At 26.8% G+C, this 23974-nt stretch overlaps 2 protein-coding genes across 2 annotated transcripts in view; one reads left to right on the top strand and one right to left on the bottom strand.

Annotated features, from left to right (window-relative positions):
* Positions 1–1814, bottom strand: part of gek (serine/threonine-protein kinase gek) — a 29699-nt gene extending 27885 nt beyond the window's left edge. The window contains exon 1 of the mRNA XM_011495713.1: positions 1453–1814. The gene's annotated coding sequence lies outside the window, so the exon portion shown is untranslated. The remainder of the gene's footprint in view (positions 1–1452) is intronic.
* Positions 1815–13192: 11378 nt separating this feature from the next.
* Positions 13193–23974, top strand: part of cyst (rho guanine nucleotide exchange factor 18 cysts) — a 58020-nt gene continuing 47238 nt past the window's right edge. Inside the window, exons 1-2 of the mRNA XM_011495712.1 lie at positions 13193–13392; positions 15176–15359. Coding sequence (XP_011494014.1) covers positions 15320–15359 — 40 coding nt within the window. The 5' untranslated portion in view covers positions 13193–13392; positions 15176–15319. The remainder of the gene's footprint in view (positions 13393–15175; positions 15360–23974) is intronic.

Genomic DNA, 23974 nt, shown 5'->3' with positions numbered 1-23974 from the left:
ATTTATACACACATGCCTACATAAATGCACGAAAGACAGAAAGAGAGAGAATTTAGTCTTGCTGACTCCAAGAACAGACTTATATAAATAAATGTGGTTCGTGGAGACTGAGAGAAAGAGCCAAGGCCAAAGCCAAACTTCTGATTCTCCTAATTCTCGTGTATATCTATCCGTTTCCCTTTAAAAACTACTATTACTCTTTACAACCCCCAAAGACATCACCTCTTCATCTTATCAACACACACGTTTGTATGAGCTTCTTGAAGCACATCTCCTGAAACAAAATTACGTAACCACGTCTAGCTTTGTACGATTTTTTTTTTGGCGAAAGCATGCAAATAAGAGTAGCAAAATTCAAAGGCTTTTCGCGTTGTAAATAAGAAGTATATGTATGAGCATATACGCGAGCGAGCGAGCAAGCGAATGAGCGAATGAGCAATGAGCAAGAAACAACGATGACGACGAAAATAGAGTACATACTATATGTATGTGCACACATACTGTTTATAATATATGCTTCTCGCACGTTATATGCGTATATACGATAGCACACAATCATAAATATAACGAGAGAGGGGGGGGGGAGTCAGACAGAAAAGGCGTCGTGGAGTAGGGCGGCATAGATTAGCATTGAATATGTTAATTTTCAAACAATATTAAAATTAATAATATTTCTCTCGACGTTCGTTTTGTGAAATTAATATTTATTAATTTTTATTTGTTTTTTTTTTTATTTTAATCGACAACACAACGAATATCAAAAGTTTATAGATATTTTAATATAATTTTTTAATCACGTTATATATTAACAGAACAAACGTCCGATGTTGATAATATTTTCATCGGAACGACGCGATTATTCACGTAACGTTGAAAAATAATAAAAATTGCTCAAAGCCATCGAGCAGTGTAATAAAACGGAATTGTCGGCGAGCGTGAAAGGGTCACGATGCGTTCTTTCTCGCTAACTTTAACTTTTTATATGCAGGGAATGTAAAAGATTCAAAAAAAAGTCATGCGCTCGTCCAAGTTTAGCAGAAGAGGAAAAAAATTGACAAAACAAGTCAAAGCGAGAAACAATTTACGTAACGAAAAAAGGCATCGTTGAAAATCAAAGTGTCAGTAAAATTCAGAGTGACTAGTTAGCTTAAAAGGGTCAAGAGAGAAAGAGAGTGCATATGTATATGAGCACACCTATATATACATGCATTCCGCACTACTCTTTCCTCTCTTATTCACTCACTCTCTCTCTCTCTCTCTCTCTCTCTCTCGTCCTTTTCACAACGCCAGGATCACGAAGACCAACTCGTCGTCCTTCTCTCTTTCTCTCTCTCTCTCTCTCTCTCTCTCTCTCTCTCTCCCTTCCTCCCTACCACGCACTATCTATTTTCACTCTTTTCCATTGTACTTGAGCATAGATCGCGCGAAGAAGAGAAGAAATAATAGACGAACCTTTATCCCCACGTCGAAAAACTGCACTTCGATATTATTCTTCAGCAAGAAGAATACACATATAGATATATAGCACACGCCTGGCTTTGGCTTCCTTGGCCGTAGCAGCACGCGCGTGAGTCGTGTGTTTTTTCTTCCCCCGTATAACCTAAAGAGGGTGGCAGCGCGTCGTCGCTGTCGGTGCGCGATCAGCCAGCCCCGTGGAAGACGTCTCCGTCGAAGGTCATCGATCGTCGACACTCTCGCAGTGGCAGTAGCAGAAGCAACTCGGCAGCAGCCGCCGAGCGCCGTTCCCTGCCGAGACGCTCCTGCATCTCCCGTCCTCTTTTTTCCTACGTACTCGTATATCTTTGCCTGCCTGCCTGCCTGCTCGTCCGACCCTTTTTTTTCTCACTGCCCTTCCGTCCCTCCCCCCTCTCAAGCTCGGTTCCGATCAATTTGTTGTCACACCTTCGCGAGCCGCACTTGCGCCGACACGACACCAGTCAAGCTCGACGGAATGTGTCCCCCCCCCCGTCGGCCCCCGCCTCTAGCGCATCGCTCACGCAACGTCACCGAATAGTCCGCGTCCTGACCAGCGCTCCTCTCCGCCAGGGCGACGCGCGCGCACTACGTCGCGCTAACCGATCGCGGTCGCCGAGGCATGTTCGCGCACGACGCTGCCGCGGTTGCGAGAGCGCAGCAGCAGCCCCACCAATGACGACGACAACGACAACGACAACAATAACAACAACAACAACAACAACACGGTAACTACTAAGGCTCGATTCTGCCTCTAGTCGTCTCTTCGACGTGGACTTCCCGAACGGCTCTCTGCTCCCGACTCCTCTCCCAACTACTCTTCATCCTCCCGCTCAACGAGGAGGAGGAGGAGGAGGAGGAGGAGGAGAAGGAGGTGGAGAAGAAGAACGAGGAGGAGAATGAGGAGAAGAACGGCAACGGTGACGACGACTACGCCGACGACGACGACGACGACGACGACGACGACGACGACGACGACGATAACGATGAGGAGGAAGAGGAGCAGAAGAAGAAGGAGAATGGCAGTGATGACGACGATCGGGAGAGAGAAATATTTACGGCCCCGTGCTTATGCGCGCATGTGCGTGTGCGTGCTCCTGCCTCTGAGTGTATTTAGGCCCCCGCACGACCAACGGCTCCCCACTCTTGCCGATAGCTCCGGCCCCCCCCCCCCCAACGTCAGTCGCCACTGCAGCAAACCTATATACGTACTGTAAAGTGTGCGCCTGTGTGCGCCCGAGCTCCTATGCATAAATAGGAGCGCCCGAGTCGCCCATGGGTCCCCTATGATTGTGTGCGCAATGTGTGCTTGACCCTCCCCACCCCATCCTCCCGCTCGCCCTCCCTCCCGCCCTCGCAACCGCCACCTAAACTCTTGTATGCGCTTATGGGGAAGAGAGAAAGAAGAGGGTTATAAGAGCCGTGGTATTATAGTTTTACAGCGAAGCCGAACTGCCTCTGTCTTTATTGGCGTCGGACTCTATGCTGCCGCCTGTGTGGGAGAGAATAAATATGGCAGGAGAACGAAGGAATAACGCACACATGAATTACGTACGAGCGCTCAGTGACTCTATCCTCGTTGAGTTTAGTGTGTCGGGTTGCTTGTCTTTATCATTTTTGTGCGATAGTGCACATTGAAATGACGGTGAGCTTACCGAGTTGTACTTTAAGGCATCATTTATAGAATTATCAATGTAATGTTTGCTGTATGCTCAAAGCTCAAATTGACTGCAATGAAGTATGCAATAACGAGCTGCGAAAGGGGTGAAAAGTAGTTTGTCGACCGATCAAAGATTTATTCGAAGTCGGAGTTAATAATATTTTAACAAATATACGTCGCGAGGGGCGTGAGACCGGGGAAAATGATTCCTTTGGGAAACATAAGTGTTGATTTTAAATTTAGCTCACAGATAGATGGAAATGTTCTGACAAATGATTTTCAGATTAGTAGGGCTCACGCAGGATATATACGTTAAAATTATTATCCTTTTCACGATTATTTATTATTAAAATTTACATTATTCGTTCATTTAAAAAGACTCCCACTTTACGAATCATTTTTTCTTTTTATCGTTTTATATAATGTAAAAGTAGGAGAACACTTTCAAGTAAGAGAAAAATGTCTTGGGATAAATTCACATTCAATCTTATTTCTACTATGAACAATTCAATTTTTGCGCTTAATTTCCCATTAAATGATATTTATTCAATCATTATATCGATTAATGAATAAGTTATTAAATAAATGATTAAATAAATTATTACATTATTACAGAGTGTTAAATATATTTATACGGAAATTTTGACTCGACCATTACGAATATTCAATTTATTTGCATTAGATGCATTATCTGACGTTTTATAAGAAGACGGCAAGTCGAGTTGTGTCTACGATTTAATTAAAGACAATATGCTCGGAAAGTTTATTTCACTCGTTTATTTATTGTAACGCGTTGTACACATACATGCATGGGAAAAGCATTATACCTTATGAAATAATATTGTACCGTTTAAAGGGCAACATTTGACTAATTCTAAAAACGGCATATATTCTGTGCTTTTTGATATATATATATATATATATATATATATAAAGAACTGCAGGCGTACTGATACCACGTGATTAAAAGACTAACACTTGCAAAAATGCATTTTTGTATACAAGTGTCAAAGAAGCATAGAGGAAATAGAGGAAAAAGTATAAAATAAAATAAAATAAAAAATATTTCAAATATTTATATACAAATTAGGACAAATTAATAAATTTGATTAGAATATTGTACACATTTTATTAGAAGAATTATTTTTTTGCTAAAAGTCATATAAAGATCAATTTTTCACTAATAGAAGGATTTTATTTTATTTTTTATTTATTTATTTTATTATTTATTTTTTTTTTTTATTTTTTTTTTTCATGAGTCACTTTTTGCTGTCGAGCAGGTATTATTTATGGCCTTCACCCTTTGAAAGTCTCCGCCCCTGACGAATTTTCGGCGATGCAAGTATGTTTGGTGGAGGAAACCTTAGCATAATCTATTTGAGGCAAATAATAAACGATACTTTTTATTGATTGACAGTTAGGATTTAAAGCGTGTAATGCTTAGAGGAAAAATATATATTCTTTAAAAATTTATATTGCACATTGCTTCAATTTTTAAATAATTATGAGAGAAAAAAATGATATTTTTAATATAAACATTAGTTTTCAAATCACGAGTTGATAAACGATATTTTCGTTTTTGCTTGTTGTTTTGTAGATATAATTAGATGATACTGTGTGTACGTATATGCATTTGTATGATTAGATTTTCAAGCGACAATTGTATGCGCAATATGATCTTATATTTTTAATCTTTTTTCTCCTCGATAGGTGGCAATGTAAAACATATTTTCTTTCGTTTGAGTGTTCTGTTCGGCTCATACTGAACTCATTTCTTAAGTGTGGACATATGAGTCAATCGACGGCTGTATTACATTGTTATTTAATCAGAAGCATATTTCTTTATCCATACAATTTAATTAGTGAAAAATTTTGAAAAAAAAATCTTTTATATATTTGGAATATCTGCATTTGTTTTTAACAGCCACTAAAATGCAGATGTTTCTGAATTTATAGAAAAATATCATACATTAGATCATTAACAATGTTATATTTCAAATTTTTTTATAATATTCTAGAATATGCATTTATTATATAAATTTAAATATCCTTTGCCGTTATAAATTGATTCCATGCTATAAACTACTACGTAGATCGTGTTGTTTATATTATTCTTAGGAATAATAACTTAAGAATATTTTATTGAAATATTTCAATTTTACTATTATAAACGTACTCGTTCTATATAATCTGTTTACATTTTTTTTTTTACATTATTATTTTACATGTATGAGATATTAACAAAAAAATCCTTTCAACGATAAAGAAGTTGTGACGCAGAAAGAAATTAAGTAATCCTATCGTGAATATGACAAATTTCGATAACATAAAGATTATTTTTCCTGTTTTCTTTCATTTTAATAATATTTTACGCATATTTAATATGAAAAATAAGAAATTATCTTTAAATCAACATTTTAAGACAACAGAAATTAATGCTTTTAATCATATTGATAATGCATATTAAAAATTTTCCTGTTAAACTTTTATATTTCTTTCACGAGTAATTATATATATGTGTGTGTGTGTGTGTGTGTGTGTGTGTGTTAATCTCATTTAATATTCAAACCACATACGTTTTTACATTGAAATAATTCAATATAAACAGATACCCCGTAAGTCTTATGCATTTATAAGTAGCACAATACGGATGATATTTGAAATATATTTATTATAGTTTATATTAAACAGCTATTAAAATAATTGTCATTTAATACTTACCTTAATTCCAATTTTTGTTTATACATATTACGTCGGCCTTAAATTTGAAATTCCATTTCCATTATATACCAAAAATATTTATGTTATTTGAAGTTACATTTAGTTACAAAATACTTAATTTTCTTCATTAAAGTTATGTTTTGAATGTGGGATGGAGGGGTGGGGGGAGGAGGAGATCACGTTCGAGCAACAACATATATGCACACACTCTATTCTGAAACTGATAATTAATTGAAAATATTTAATCAACAATTTAAAAAATTGTATTGAAAGGTTATATTATTTTATAAACAGCAAGATGAAATAGTTTGCAACATAATATGAATATCTTCTAAGCAATAAACTATATGCGACAATTTCAATTTTCTTAATATAATGAAGTATCGATACAAAATTATATAAAATATCTATGTTTATTTTTTTCTTTAAATTTGTTAAAAAGATATATTAACTTGAAAATCCAATAATGCGTATAAAAAAATGAACTATTTAATTTTCACGTTTTAATACTAATTTCAAAGGAATTATCCATACTAATTGAATAAAGTATTGTTGTAAGTAGTTTAAGAAACTTACATTATTACATTAGTAAACTTTATATATTCTCTCAATATATTTATAATTTAACATTATTTTTTTAATAAATTATTTTAATTATTATTTATATTTAAATTACTATTTATATTTTTATGCATTATATTAAATAATATATATTATTTGTTAATTTTTTTAATTGTAAAACACCATTAACTATTTAATAAAATAATAAATAAATTTAAAAAGTTGATTTATAAAAAGAATTAGTGAGATGCGTAATGAAATACGTAAGCCTTATTTGTATAAATAATTTTGATGCACAAATTTAAGTATCTAAGATTATCGTAATAAAATTCAATTGAATATTAATTAAAATACTCTTTCGTATTTCGTCTAAAAGATCGTTTTAATATTTTGATGGAAGTGAGTCTTTAAAGACTTGGTAAATTTAGGTCTTAGGCGTTTCCACCGATCAAATTATTATTAAATTAAAATTATATTAGTTACAGACTTATTTCTGTAAATACAACTTGTTTCCATATTCATAATATTTATTCATACATTATGTTTGGGTTTTATATTTATACATATAAAACTTTCGTTTTTTTGACTATGTATATCTATTTGATGCAATAATAACTTTAATTCTCTATAAGTTCTAATAAAAATAACTTAAAATTAATAGAATAAAATGAATACATAATATATTTAAATATTATATTATTTAAAATATTTGATTATTATAGTTCAATTAAGCTTGATGTAGTGTTGTAAAAACAAATCCAATCATTTGTATTTCATAAATTTGATTAAATTTTATTAATGTTAAAAATATATTTTAGAAATATATAGCTATCAAATATATGAATAACAATAAATATTTGTTTAATATTTTGAGTAATATCGTGCGTATTATTATTTAGTATGTAATACGAAGATTTTATTAGACAAAATAGATTTTATTAAATTTTTTGAAAATATATATTTCATGTTAATAAAATATTCAAAATTCCTATGTTTTTGTCAATATCGACGTTACAAATATAATAAAAATTATACTTGATTGTGTCCATGTATCAAAGTTAATTAACACTTACCTTATATGTCTATTTGAATAGATTCGTTTTAAATTATTTAAATACATATGTTTGAATATTAACGTACATATTTTTAAAATATTAAAAATAATATAAATGGATTTTTTGAATATATGTTTGTTTGTATGTATGTGTGTGTGTTCATGTCACCTTGAATTTCAATACAATAACTTTACAATAAATTGTGATTCATAATATTAATTAGGTAATTGGTGAGATATAAGGCTAGGAAGGAAAATAATTTCAGAAACATTAAAAAAATGAGGACATGGATAAAATTTATTTCTTTATCATAACGTGCTTTTATATTAACATAAAGCACCTTATAAGTGTTATTGAACAAATTCTCAGATATTTCGATTTATAATACGTATAATGAAACCAATTAATATTCATTTCAAAATAATAATATTGTAAGATAAATGTTTGACAAAAAAATTAATAATGTTATACATTAAAATTTTCACTAATTTTGATCTACGTAAGTGTTATTTGATTTTTAAATTCTTGTTTTTTAAATTCTCCTTAAATTAAGTACAATTCAAATAATGTATTTCGTAGCCAGATACTCTTTTGTATTACAAAAATGTTCAAAACATTAATGCTTCTAAAACTTTTATAAAGTGTATAAAAATATTTAAGTTAACGTGAAAATAACATAAATATATATATATATATACTTTTTTAATAATCAAATTATTGTAGTAAAATTGTTTTGTTCATTTACAATAAATTGTTCATACGCTATGAAAAGCAAATGAAACATAAATATCATATCTTACTTTAGTTTAGATTTGGATTTAGAATAAATATATGAACTATTATATGTGCTTTACACATACCATACAATACAATAATCCGTGAATACTTATGAATTTATATTTAACCAATTTATTATTTACATATTTGTAAGTTTCTATGGAAAATATAAATTGGTAGTATGTTCCAGTTTTAATTTTTTTCCCCAAAAACGCTTTTGTAATGTAAATGAATGTGTATTTTAAAAGTTTTATTTACCAATAACTTTTTATAATCATTATATATATATACATATATATATATATATATATACTATAGTAGATCTGATTGAAAAATTTCAATTAATTGCAATATATATTTTAAAACAATATGGTATTTATATATACCCTAACATAAAATACACTATTATAATAATGTTTACAAATGTTATTCATTGAGAAGATGTTTATTTAAGTCCTTTGTCCAGATTTTTCATTTTCTCAATTTTTTCTTGCTAATCGAAACTTGACAAAAAAATTTATATATATAATATAATTTTATATTTAACTAATATTTAATATACTTTTGATAGAATTAGAATTTTAAATTACTCCAGCATACGTGAACGCATTGTTAATTTCATGCTGTCTTATAATAAAAAAATTCTTATTTACTAATAACTAATAAATACATTAAATATAATAACCTTAATTTTTAACTTAATAACCATTTTAAAGAGTTAGGTAACTGAAACTCTAAAAATAACATGAAATTTAAATACCTTTCAAAACAAAGTAAGAAACTACGTACAAAATCTAATTACTAGACATCACTTTCATCTCTTAAAGTATATAAACTAATATTTTTAATTCTAAATCATTTTGAAAATTGTTATTATAATATCAAAGAGTAGACATGTCTTTTAAATAGAGTTTGTGGTTATCGGTAAAAGTGACTATCCATTTTCTTAAAATTTAAAACTTTAATTAGTTTGTTATTCATGAATATTAGAAAAAAATGATAAGTTGAAATAAATTTTTTTTTTATTTTTGATAGTATTAATAATAGTATTAACATATTAATAAATACTTTCTTATACGATAAAGAATCTATAATTAGTCCATTAGAGAATTTAGTTTGAAGAAGTAGTGTTAAATGTCGATAGCAAATTAGTTAAAAATTATCTGCAAACTATTGGCATCTGATTTGAGAAATATAAATTTGTGATAAATTCTCCACACTTATTAATATATTATAATTACATTTCAAAAACTTATTCATATTAAAACAATTTATTGATTAACATCATAAAGTGTTTTAAAGCTAACGAATCAATTCTTCTTAAAGTTTTTTATAATCCTATTCTGTAACAGCATATAGAAAAATTATTTCTGACATTTAAAAATATACCGTTTTTTGCTTAATCGTTCATCTATTATTATTATAAATTTCAATATCGAGGGATCAATTAACAATAATCGGTTTCTCATATTCAATCAATACAATTTAATTATTAGCATTTGTAGGTAATTAATTCAATAGTTATTTTGAAATTTCATAAGTCTATAGTATATATAGTATTCTATAGTATAATACAAGAAATTAATTATTTTTACTAGAATAATTGATTTTAGAGGTATTAGAGCGTCTGTATATAAAATGTAAGGCTTGTCATCTTAACGTTTTCCATTTAAATTCTTAATTTCTGATTTATTTGTAATTAATTGCTCATTAATTAGTTCATTGTACGGATGAATTACTTTATAAATGATTTAGTGTCATTCGTTAAAAATTTCTTATAGTAAATAATTTTGTCGTATTTGTTTTATAAATATTTAACATATATGAGCGTCTTGGAAATTGTACGCAACATTAAAATTAAACGATAATGATTATTGCCCTCTACGTTAATAATAAAGAAAAATAACTGCATTATAGTTGTCAAATTATATTGGGTAATCCCTAATGTTTTTATTTTCTTCTTCGATGAATGTTACAACATACATATCGTGCCCTATCGCAGAAAATCCTAATGATTTTGCTCCTGCAATAGCCTAATACAAGTCTAATATTCCTTTCAGAAATTTTCCTCCCCGATGATAAACACTTGAAAATGCACCACCGAAGAACCATCATTATTTTCCCATAATTTAAATACAGCAGTTACCTTAAAGGCTAACACACGATGTACTACGCGATCACGAATTCTCAAGATTTTATTGGCTGATTCATAACAGGTGTAAGCGAGTCTTTCTTTCTCATTTTATCGCCCACGTATGAAGGTGACACAAGTATTATATATAGTGAATGTCGATCCCTTCTCCAACTCTCTTTCTCTCATTCTTACACACAACCGAGAAAGTTGTGTCTATGAAGTCAACATTCGCTCCGATAGAGGGAGAAAGAGAGAAAGTGTGACCGTAAGACGGAGAAATAAAGAGATTGGACTGTGTAATATGTACGTACCGACGTTGTTCACATCGCGAGCAGATCGAGGCTCAGGACGCGTGCGCGCAACCTTAGTCGAGTGAAAAAAACAGTGAGTGAGTGAGTGAGTGAGTGAGTGAGTGTATAGGATCACGTTAAATTTATGAGGGAGGTAGAGAGAAGGAATGAAAGAAGGAGAGAGAGAGAGAGAGAGAGAGAGAGAGAGGACAAGCTGATGAAGACGTTATAACTTTGGAGCGCTCGTTCACTTTGTAATCGTGAGAAAGTAAAGTAGACGTTTACGTTGAAAACGGCGAACTCTTGATAGATCCGTTGTTTGAAAAGAAATCAAACGGAACGCCTAAGATTTGGCATAAGATGGACAACCCTCGAGTGCTCACACCATCGGTTCTTACGTCCGCGATCTGTGACACGCGCATGTGCATACGCGCCTGCCTATGTATGCTCACACGTGCGTGCATCGATGTGTGTGTATGATGAGAGAAGTAGTAGCAGCAAAGTCATATAGCCAATAGCCGGAGAATATATTGCTTGTATGTGGTGGTAATTATTTAGGCGAATTCAATGTTTAAAGAATAACCCGATGTTGATTTAAGGGGTTTGTCTAAAGATTTGGCAACCTAAGTCTAATATCAATAATAGATGAATTTTAAAAAATCACGTCCATTATTAGTACTGACGAATTTGTAAATTGTTCGTGTGATTTTTTTATTTTACAAAAAAATATTACGAAATCAGATCTATTTTTGTTGTTTACACGTTTATAAAATTAATATACGTAAATGTAGCGCAAGATTTTAAAATTAATAATATTCCGTTATTACGATATATTACAATTAATTAGATTAATTACTCTTCTAATTGCTTACTAGATAATTTCGTTAAATTATGGCTTACTTTATTAAATTGAACGAGCTAGTGGATTCACGCACGCATGCGCGCTGCTTTAGGAATTTAATATTTTCGTATGCATTTTGATTTCTAGTTAATCAAATGTTTACAATGCTACTCTTAACTATCGTACTAAAGTTGTATTATCACTTATAATAATGCCTTTAACTATATCTTAATCAACCATAATTTCTAACAAATAATCAATCTTTTGATTTTCTACATTAAAAAACTTCTGTGTAAAGTATATGAAATAATTTTGTTTTAACGGTACATCTCGATTTTTAGAAACATATTAGTACTATATCGTCTAAACATGATGGGGCAACTATTAAGATAATCAATCAAAGATATCCCTAATGAATTTACTTCTAATTTTTAATTTGATATTTTGAACTTTTATCCGAATGCGATTATATTCATTCTCAGTACGTTTTTGTATTTGCAAAAATTCAATTATCTTTTCGGTTAAAATTTGATTTATTATATATGAATTTTATAAATTGGGATTTTTTTAATTAAAATTGACTGTTAATTGTTACATATTGCTCGTAAGAATTACGAGAGCTTTAAATATATCGAATTCATATGTATCAATAAGAACAAGGATAACGCAATACCCTGAACACATTTCTCGTATTTAATTCTCGTAAATAAAATATATTCATTGTACTTGTATTTTGCAAATTTTAATGCTTCCTCAATTTTTAATAGTGTACAAATATTGATAAAATTATAATGACAAATTAATATACGAAAATATTTTAAACAATGTTTACTTAAACGATGAAAAATTCCCTAGAATAATTCGTGCACAAACTCCCTGAACTCATAATGCAAACATAACACATTACGATTCGATAAAATTGTTTATTGTTTGAATTAGAATATAATTTCTGCAATATGTAGCGACGAAGACCTGTGTACTACCGTTAATTTACAAATATTCAATTGGATTTAAGCCGATGTTTATCAATTTTTCCTCCATACAGTCAATTCTCATAGTATTAAAATCTTTTACGTCAATATTCTAAATCTCTCAGCCTACAAAGTAAATCATTTTTATATTTATAATGAAGTGCAACTTTTATGTTTTTAAAAAGAATTAATTAACACATTGATGACCAACTTCTGCAAACTTAGTAAAAGCCGTATATTACCTACAAAATGGTTGACGCTTCGAAACATCGTACTCGAGTGTAAGCCTTTCTTTCGTACTCATAAACACACGTAATATTCATGCTTTTGCACATTTTCTCTCTCTCTCTCTCTCTCTCTCTCTCTATATCTCGATTTTTTCGATAAGTAAAAGACGAAGGATGAAGCCAGTCTTTTCGTTCTCGTCTGCCAGCAAAACATTTAAATATTCATCTGGAGTAATTTATTTAAGGTTAGAAATATCTGTAGTATAGTTTGTAGTATAGTTTTAAAAGGGGCACCCGCTTTATTTACGTGGAAACCGTTTCTCTCTCTCTCTCTCTCTTTCTTTAGCTCCTTCCCTCTCCCTCCCTCCTTCACTACACTCGCTCGCTCTCTCTCTCTCTCTCTCTCTCTCTCTCTCTCTCTCTCTCTCTCTCGATACATCTCTGAAACATCATTACCGTGGTGAAAGAAAGAGAGACAAAAGTAATACACAGACGTGGCGAATTAACGTCGGAGTTATAAGAATCATTTGGTTTTGTTGGTTCTTTTTTAATATGTGCAATCTAATATGTATTTAAGCATGTTTACGCGTTTAGTGCAAAAATACTTTTCTTTTGTCTTCGTTGTGTATATGCATAAGGCGGCTTTGCCCTGGCAACAAGTGGTTAAAATTCTTATCTTCTGGTAATAATAATACTTTTCGGAAGTTAATTTTTTTTAATTTAGCTACCGTATTTCGAATACATTAATATACTTTTTTGACATTTTTATTCAACAAATCTTTGGTGAACATTGATTGTAAAATTAGATACGTGTTTCTATGATTTTTTCTTCTATTTTGTCTTGTTCACAGTGGACCAAAATATTAAATGTGAAAAATGTGAAATTTAAGTTGATAATGATAACCTCATATTTTGTGATGTTTTAATAATCTAGTGATGAAGTATACTTTCATTTCATATTTATCTAATTAATAATAAATCTAGTATATTTAGAATATTATGAGATTTATAAAACATTTAATTAGTCATCTTGATGTGGTATTAACATCAATTTACAGTGTATATCTATTATATTAAATTATCTGTAATTCATATATTTTTTGTTTTTGCTAATGTTTTTAATTTTTATTTCAATTTATTTTCAAGCGATCAATTATCAATACATTAAGTGTATGTATTACAATATTTACATTAAATTATATTTAATTTATATAGAACAAAAATTTATTTTGCAAATTTATTATAAGAATTATATATATATATATATATATATTTTTTTTTTTTGGAACAGTTTTAATATATATTTTCATTCTGTTACTTTATATCCGAGTACAAGTTCTAAGATTTTATAATAACTTATGAGCTAACTTTCTGAGTTGTTTTTAAAAATATTATTAAAACATTGACATAGAGTGATAAAAACAGCCAATTTATTGTATTTAATTATCAACGTACATATTTTAAAATATAATTTAGAAAAAGTAATAATTCTAAGTAAAAAGCTTTTGAAATTATTAAATTTGTTCGTTCCATATTGAATGTATTTTTATCAAAAAAATTTTATTTCGAATAACTTTTGTTTACTACTTTAGAATAAAGTCATTTTACTGTTTAAGATTATTATGTACTTTGAAAAATTTTCTTTACACGTTCAAAAATGTTAACTCAAAAGACTATTATTAATAACTCTACAGTTTTGGTTGTTTAAGCTAATATTATGTAAATATTTGTGACATTGTGCCTTTGTTTATTCTTTAGTTCAGTTTGCTAAAAATATTTCATTTGATATTGTTGAATTTTTCTTATTTGAAATTGAAACAGGCTTTTTTTATATAATTTTATGGTATTCATTTGAATCTGAAAGATAAAATATAAATATAGGTATACATGGAACCGAATAACAAATCTTAATTTTTTTGTATTTATAAAATAAATATTATAATTATTTATATAGCTCTACTATTTATAATAAAAAATTATATTATATTTCATAAAATTGTTTGGGTTAAGTTGGATGTTTCATTAAACAAAATAATTAGTTATTTTTTAAAGTAGAAGGAAAATATATACAATTATATTAACGAGCATAATACATTTAAGTATTTAATAATAATTTTCAAAAATTAATTAATCATTGTTAACATGGCTTTTTAAAAATATGAATTAATAATTTAAAGTATTTATACAGATATTAACAATAATATTACTGATAATTAGTAAAATCTTATAACTGATTTTCTAGACTTAAAAACATTGTTAATACTGTGTTATTAATAAAATTTTGTCTTATTTTTCAAATATATATTACATCAAATATATAATACCATAATATTCGTCAAATTAATGTACAGTGGAAAAGATGTTTAAAAAACTAAGAATAAGATTTATATATAAGAGCATATACGTGTGCGTGTATGCACTAGGTTTTAAACTAAAAAAGTTCCCAATAAGTTTTTGTATTGCAGGTGATTTCACTTCAGTGAGTCAATACTCGAACAAGTCGTATCGAATGTGAGGGGAATACGAGGTAATTTAAAACTCAACTCAATAGAGCCTATTAAAGAAGATAATCACGCAAAATCGCCAAAAGCAAGTTAAAACCATTAAATATGGAAAAACGTAAGGAAGGACTTTCTCTGTTTTCCTCTGGTAAGTTTTATCCGTTTTGGTTCGAGAGAATCATTTCTAATAATTCTTTAGTATTATTTATTAATTGGCAATATAATACATATATACATATATAGAAGGAATATTTATAATAATTTATAGCTGTGATAATAAAAAATTGAATTCTATTTGTATAAGTTTAAAAATTATGAATTTGATTTTAGCAAACGGAATAAATTATGTTTTGATAAAATAACAAATTCATAATAAAAAAAATTATAATAATGCTCGTATGATATTTATTTAATTTTTAATTCCAAAGTTGCTTGTAAACTAATTTAAAAATTAAAAAGATAAAATACAATGAAGGAATACAAATTTAAAATGTTTGTCATGACAATCGAAGCTGTTTATGAAATGATTATGATAATATTTTTTAATGAGAATCTTATCAATTCTTAAATAGTCTTGTGAATAAACTGTAATGATTTAGAATTTTATGAAAATTTTCTCAAATAATTATATTTCTAATGGGATTTGCTTCATTAATTATACTATTTGATTAATTGTAACGATTACATCGTATATAAATGAAAAATATATAATTTTTCAGAGTTCATAAACACAATAGATTTATTTATTTAAATACATTTATAATATTAAATAATGATAGGTAATAGTGATAGGTAACGTATGCTTATATGCATTTAATTATTTTCGAATATGAGTTTGAAATTTCTGTGATAATGTCACGATGGCTACTCAATTTCCTTTTTACGCATATTTTTTTTTTCCGATACACTTCAGATCTTCATTTTTCTAGTAGCCTTAGTTTATTTTTCGTTACATCATATGTCAGCATTGTAAAGAATTCAATTAAAAAGATTTCTTGTTAATATCGTTAATTTTTTTTTTTTTTCTTAAAAAATATATCTTTGTACATAACGATTATGAGACATAGGTGTCAAGTTCTAATTATAAAATAGTATAAAAAATAAGTCCTTATAGTGTGTTATGTCCCCATTGTTTTGCGACATTGAAAGTATAATGTGCATCATAGAGTCCGTAAATATGAATTTTTAAAGGTGACGGATTTAAAAAGTACTTGGTACAAGACATTATTTTTTATTGAAAAATTAACTGATGAGTTATAGATAGGCCGATTGTTCAAAAGAATATAAATGTAAATTATTTTTACGTATATTCTAATAATGAACACGTATTGAAATCTTCTAATACATTTATATATCTTATTATTATACTTCAAATAGCAGATTTAAAAATGGATTATTGGTATAGAAATTATTCTGAAATTTCTTAATATCTTAATATCTTAATTTGTTACAATGTAATTGCTAAATGTACATGTAATCAAAATGAGACTTTACTTGTAAATTTATACAGAGAAAGGAAATATTTTATATAATATCATAAATTATCCCTTATCTTTCATGAAATTATCTAATTAGTTTTTATATATTTAATTATATTTTATTATAAATATGAATATTAATAGTGAAAAATTAATTAAATAAATGAATATAAATAGATTTACAGTTGACTATGATGTATTTTAGTTAGAGTATTTCTAGGGAAATTTCGAAAATTTTTCAATTAAAAATTTTATTTTAAAATTATTAAATTTATTTTATTTTAAATTATTTTATTTTAATATAAAAAATAAAGAATAATATTTAAATTAATAATATGTTATTATTATTAAATTAAAATTGTAAATAATTGCAGCTAGACTAAGTTTTTTTAATTTTTTATTTTTGTATGAATTGAATATTGAGTGAATTGAGTACCGAAATTTTTTTGTTTTTGTACAATAATATCATTATGATTTAATTCATTTACGTATAATATTATTTATATATATAGTATTCATGAAACACTAATTTATGAAAGCAAAAATTTTAAATTTCGTAGATTAGTGTTATTTCATGCACTTCTTTAATATTTTAACGAGCGTATAAAATATCCAACTATAGATTATATTTTATGAAATTTGAATTTATATTTATTATCATGAAGAAAATTATTTAATCCAATTTAACATCTTATTAATGTAAATGAAATGTATTAGAATTATTACATTCAAGCTTATGTGATTTTAATAAACAAATTAATATTAAAATGTAAATTAAATGTAAAACATGTGATAAATGAGAATAACAATTTTTTAAACGAATATTTAAAAGAGTCGATTATTTTCATTTAGCATTTAAATTATACTATTTTTAAAAATTTATTTGAAATTTTAATTTAACTCAAATAGATTATAGATTATAGATAGTATAAATTTTAGAATAAAACATTAATAAATTGGAATACTTCTAATTAAGATTCATTTAAAAATTATGTCGTTGTGTTCATATAATTCTTCATAATTTATTCATAATTATATGTGTACGCATTATCATTAATAAAATATAATTTTAAATATACAGATACATGGAAATTATTCACTATTAAAGCTTTTTTTTTTTAATGTATTTAGTATATTTACATTACAAATTAGAAAACGTGAATAATATAAGTGGTCTGAAATATTATATTACTATGTTTAATATGTAAGTATTATATTATTTAAATTTTGTAAAGATGAAGCTGTCAATTAATGAACTGTTTAAGAACTATTTTATTTTAAATTACTAATCTAATTTATACCATCTAAATGCACATAGTAAAGAAATTTTTAAAAGTTTGATTAAAAAAGTGTAATTGATTAACATTTAAGTTAGTAACAACATTATATCCATTTTTTAAAGTTAAATATTGTCTTAAAAATTGTTTCTTAAAAAATTGAGTAATATATAGTTATAGTTACATAATTTTACCTTTATTGCGGCACGATAGGCGATCATTTATTAAATCTTTTAAAATGTAATATTTTAAGTGTTTCAATACATACTTTTCTATATTTCTATAAATAATTGTTGTATATTTAAAAAATACGTTAAGATATTTCGTTGGATATCTAATCTCAATTAAAGAAACCATTATGAAATATTTCATATTATATTTATTTTTAAAATATGTTGAGTAATTTATTAATCTTTTTTCTTTAAATGGAATACATTGACAATTTTTCGTTTTATTTTATTTTGGATATTTAAAGAAGGGATTAAAAAAAAGATTGAAACTTGCCAGATTTATGTATTAAAATTATATTATTATTGAAAAATTGATAATCAGTCGTGCATTAATATATACAAAAAAAAAAAAATTATTTATTGCATTTCATTAATTAAACGATTAACAAGTGATTTATTTGAAGCACGGTATAACGTAAGAAAAATAAAAATAAAATAAAACGTGTTATTCATTCTATTTCATTTTTATCGTTTGAAAAATCGTCTAAATCATTTTAATATCTTGTTCAGTATGAGTAATAATTTATGATTTTATCAGTCAGTGTTGACGTACAAGCCTATATTAATAATGTTCCATAAATGTGAATAAATATCAAGAAGCACCGTTAAAGTACTGATAATAATTGTGATAAATATTATATATATATATATATATATATATATATATATATATATATTGTTTCAAACCTAGTGGATAATTTCCGTCATTTACACTTCAAATTCGTATAGAAAATTTTGATAATACTTTCGTATATATACATGACAACACGTTACTTTCTTTCTTATAGAGCCTTCTTTAAGATTAAATGAATTCTTGTTAAGAACTTTTATTGAAATATTGTCCCCTCTCTGTCATCGAACGCACCTATGTGCGTATACACCTGTATTTACGATTTTAATATTTGGTTGCGAGTGCTTATTGGATCGTGCGCGCGCACGCACATGTGTACACTTTTGCTATTCTTTGGACATAGGAAACAGGTAGGGAAGCAACCCCCTCTTAGGTACGGGCGCAGGCTGTTGCGAGACGCACGCGCACACGGGGATGGAGTCTACAGTGTAGGCGCGCGCGCGCGCGCGCGAGCACCCTGAGGGTAGACGATGAGTCGGCGCCTTGAAGCACGTACAGCTTCTCCCGCTCCCTCTATCGTACACTCCTTCCGTCTTTTTATCGGAAGATTGGCAGTCGAGGCTGGGGAAGCGCGTGCGAGCGACGACGAGCACGACCTCGAGGCGGACCATACTATGGGGTTTGATTGAGCGCCTCTTCACACAACGCGCGTGACCCCTTAATTATCCTTATACTATTTTTTTTCCTGTTATTCCCGTTGCCATCGTGTGCATGTATGTAATCACGGTAGCGTCGTGGCCCTTACATCCAAATTCACACGGTGCGTTGCACATAGTATATTGTTTATTGTTATGTATATGGTTAACATTTTTGATATTGTAAAATGTTTTAAAATAAATCGGATGTTATTGAGAATTGGTGCCACTGATATCTCCATCGACTGCCCAACGATCCTGACAGGATAATAAATTAGGAGGTGCCACATTACTATCATTTATTGCTCTATTTTTTCAAGAGTTGTATCGAACATAAAGCATCTATTTTTATTTTTGTTGCTGAGATTAATGTGTAGAATATAAAAGCAATCGTTTATTTTTATGCCTTCATTCAGACGATAATTGTAAGAGAATAAGATTTCCTCTTACCAATATCTAGTGCTAATTGCAAATCCTAATAATGGATTCAACTAATGTAAATAATAAATTATTGTTATGTTAGTGTTTTTTAATTTAACATAAAATTTTTTCGTTTTCTCTTGATGGTTGTATTGGTGTATTGCAATTTATTAAGTTCTCATTATACATTAAGTATTGCACGAGTTAATGCTATCGATAAACAGACGATATAAGCGAACGTGTTTCATATTTACAGTTATTATCTTATATAGCAACTGATAAGTTGAACACTTGTTAATTGCCATTAGTAAATATATTTTATGTCCCTATTGAGTATATAAACTATATTTGTAGTTTTTTTCTGTTTTCAATACAATAAATTTCGATATTTGTTAAACTTTGTCATAAAAATCATTTTAACATAAGTCTAAAGTGAAAAAATAATTAATTTTATTTTCTTTGCATATAGTTACGCATTACTGTAGCAATTTAACTTTTAATTAAACTGATTTAAAAAAAAACTGATTATTAATGAAACTTTAATAGATCGATGGTATTAAATAAATACATGTCCATTGTTGTTTAATAAAAATGTTTTCATATTATATTAATCTAGTTGAAATATTAGGTATTCGTCTCCTAATGATTTAGTGCATTCTTAGAATATTTTATATTATATTATACATATTACATTTATTATATTATGTAACTTATATACGATTATTCAAGTATCAAGTTTCTAAATTTTTTAAATCACCATTCATTTTCTATTCAAAATAAGAATACTTCAAGTGAAATTTATTCTTAGTTTTGATACAATTTTAATAAATAAAAACATTTAGTTAAAACATATTATTATAGATATTTTACATTCGTACTTTACTTATAATCTCAAAAAATTAGTTGGTTCTATATGTTAAGACGGAATTAAAATTACTGTGATCTTTCATTTTTTAATTAGGTGCTGACTGTAAATATTTTAAATTAACACGAGAAATTTTGTATAAAATATTTATACATTTAATGACTATTATTTTTCTATTTATGATACAATTATGGGAATATATATTAAAACATTTTGAATGTATATAAATTAAAAACAGTATTATATTTATATACAATTTTAGTGGATTAAAATTTATTTCATTAATATGCACGTAATCAAGTGACATAATTATAAGATGAATATTAGTCAAAGCCAGGCATATATATATATATATATATATATATATATATATATATATATATAATTACGTTAATTATTATTAATTATTGTCGTATGACGTTAATTATTATCACACAGAGTATTAAAAACACCTAATTATTACAGATATTTTTTTATATCCCTAATTTATACTTTTCAATTGGATATTCTTCGTAATTTTGACTTGAATGCTTTAATTGAAACTATTGCATCTAGGATAATAAAATTTAAATTATAAATTTGAAATTAATAAATTTTGTAGTATTTATGAATTTTTAATCAAGATAGTATTTAATTAAGAAGTGAGTATACTTTTAAATAATCCATATTTCTGATTGGTCGATATATTTCGGAAACCAAATTTATGGGATATTAACATTCAAAACAATTATGATTACTTGATATAAAAAATATATTAATTCTCAGTATATTGTTTAAACTGAGCCCACACCTACTATGAATTTGATAATTTTTTGATAATATAACTGAAAATTGAAATAAATCTTCCGTTGCATTATTTTTTTCTTTAACTTTTCTGGTTATTTTGTCTGATTTATATTATCAAATTTTATTTTCTTTTAACCAAGTAAAGTAGGTACAATTTTAATGATAATTTATGTCTTGTGGATTTTATTTTAACCAAATACAATTTGATGTTAATAAAAATTAAAAATTTGTTGTTAGATTCCTTCTTAATTTTCAACTTACTTTGTAACATAAGACATGTAAATCAATATATAATTTATAGTTAAATTCAAAAAGAGAAAATATATTTAAATTATTATCATATATTGTTTAAAAATAAAACATCAGATGTATTATAAAATGTATTTATAAATGATTAATTTTAATGAAAATAAATTATGTAATTTCTATGAAAAGTATAAAGATATTGTAAAAAGATTAAATCAATCTAAAAGTTGAGCATTTCATTTTATGCTTCACAATAGAAATCAAGAAAAGTTTATATCTTTCAACATCTATATTTTATATTTAAGCACTGGAGATAACATTTTTTTTTTATGAATATTTAAAAGGTTATATAATATAAAAAGATTTTATAATTTTAAATATAATTATTACAATATACGAGAAAATTCTTTACGATATAATAATGAAATTTATTAGGTCAAACATATTTTAGAATTATGAGTTTTTAAAACAAAAAATAAGATGTCTAATAGCTGATTTACTTATATTGTAGTTAAATTATATAAATAAATATTTTTATTTAATTAATTGAGTAAGATGATATAAAATTGTAGTTCAATAAGTATAATAAATGCAGTTAAAATAATGTCGTGTTTTGCAACTCATGATATATGAAATTATTTAATGAAATTTTATAAAAGTTAAATTTTCTAATGAAATCTTGTAAAGTACAAAAGTACAATTAAAAATTTTTAATTAATTAACTACATTACTGTAAATAATTTTTTTAGGTAATATTTATTTCCATAGAGTTGTAACTTTATATTAAAATATTACATAAATAGAAGATGGTTTTGAAAATTATTATACACGATAGTTATGAAAATTTTATTACCCTTTCATTTTAATTAGATATATTTTAAATTTTACTAAAAATTTTTATTAAAACTAATTTGAAAAAATTATTTTTGTAAGTCTCAGCACTTTCTAAGTACTAACCATATTGCATTATGCCAATAATATGTAGGGCTTCATACTATTGTTTCCTGTTTCAAAACTTATAATTAATAGTATTTAAATTTATTTATTGTGATATTTTTGCAGTAGATAAAATCAATTAGTGACAATCTTTGATGAAATCACTGACTATCTTTAAGTGAATTTCGTTAATATTTTGTAGGAATTTGGAAATATATAGTGTATATTGTATAGGTAATTGTAAGCTAGTTTTATTATTATGTCAGGAATTCTTAAATATTTAGTTTATGAATATTATGGAGAATGATAAACATAATTAATCATTTATTTAATATTTATTTGCGCAGGACAAAATTTTTTCAAATTTATAATTTTAATCACATATGTTTTATATGGATATTTAAATATTTCTTTAAATAAAAATGTAATTAAAATATTGAACGAAATGTAATTTATATGAAATTTTAAATTATATTTTATAAAATAGAAATATATTTATACATCTGCGAATAATATATCATTAATATGTTTCAACGTAAATATTTTATTTTCAATTAAATATTCCGATTTAATTTACAATTTATTTAATCATTTATAAATGTATATAATTTATTTTTAGATAAATTTGCTTACATCATTATAATTTGTTTTACGTGTTGCAGAACCATATTTTAAAATTATAGCTTATTGTAAAAAGTAGAGAACTATACATTAAATTTTTAAGTAAAAATTTTTATGGAATCTAGGATTTTTAATTCTTCTGGTAGCTGTTGAAACCTGTGGTATGATAATCGTAGTACCAAATCGATGTCCCATGCTATATTTTGTAACGAAGATAAAAACAACAACAACAAAAATCACAATTTATTGTTAGAAAATTTAAAAAATGGCCTTTATTGTATGCTGTATTGAGATTTGTATATAATTTTGTTTGTAGATTTATACTACGTATTTGAGTGCATGCATTTAGTAGATTATAATTTAAATTAAATAAAGATCAAATTTAATTAAAATAGCCAAATCTGTATGTATATATATATATATATATATATATATATATATATATATATATATATAGCATATATATTAATCGACTGTTTTAATTAAATTTAATCTTTATTATAATGTATATATGTATATGTTGAATTATGACACTTAAAAATTGCTAATATACATCTCTTTTTAATATGTTGTTATGACTTTTGTTAAAAGTTAAAAGTTAAAATCCTTGTTTCCGATTATTTGTTTTTAATATTAAA

This window comes from Ceratosolen solmsi, unplaced genomic scaffold, assembly GCF_000503995.2.
Source record: "Ceratosolen solmsi marchali unplaced genomic scaffold, CerSol_1.0 scaffold11, whole genome shotgun sequence".
NCBI classification, from domain to species: Eukaryota; Metazoa; Arthropoda; class Insecta; order Hymenoptera; family Agaonidae; genus Ceratosolen; species Ceratosolen solmsi.
This window is presented reverse-complemented; position numbering and strand designations above follow the sequence as displayed.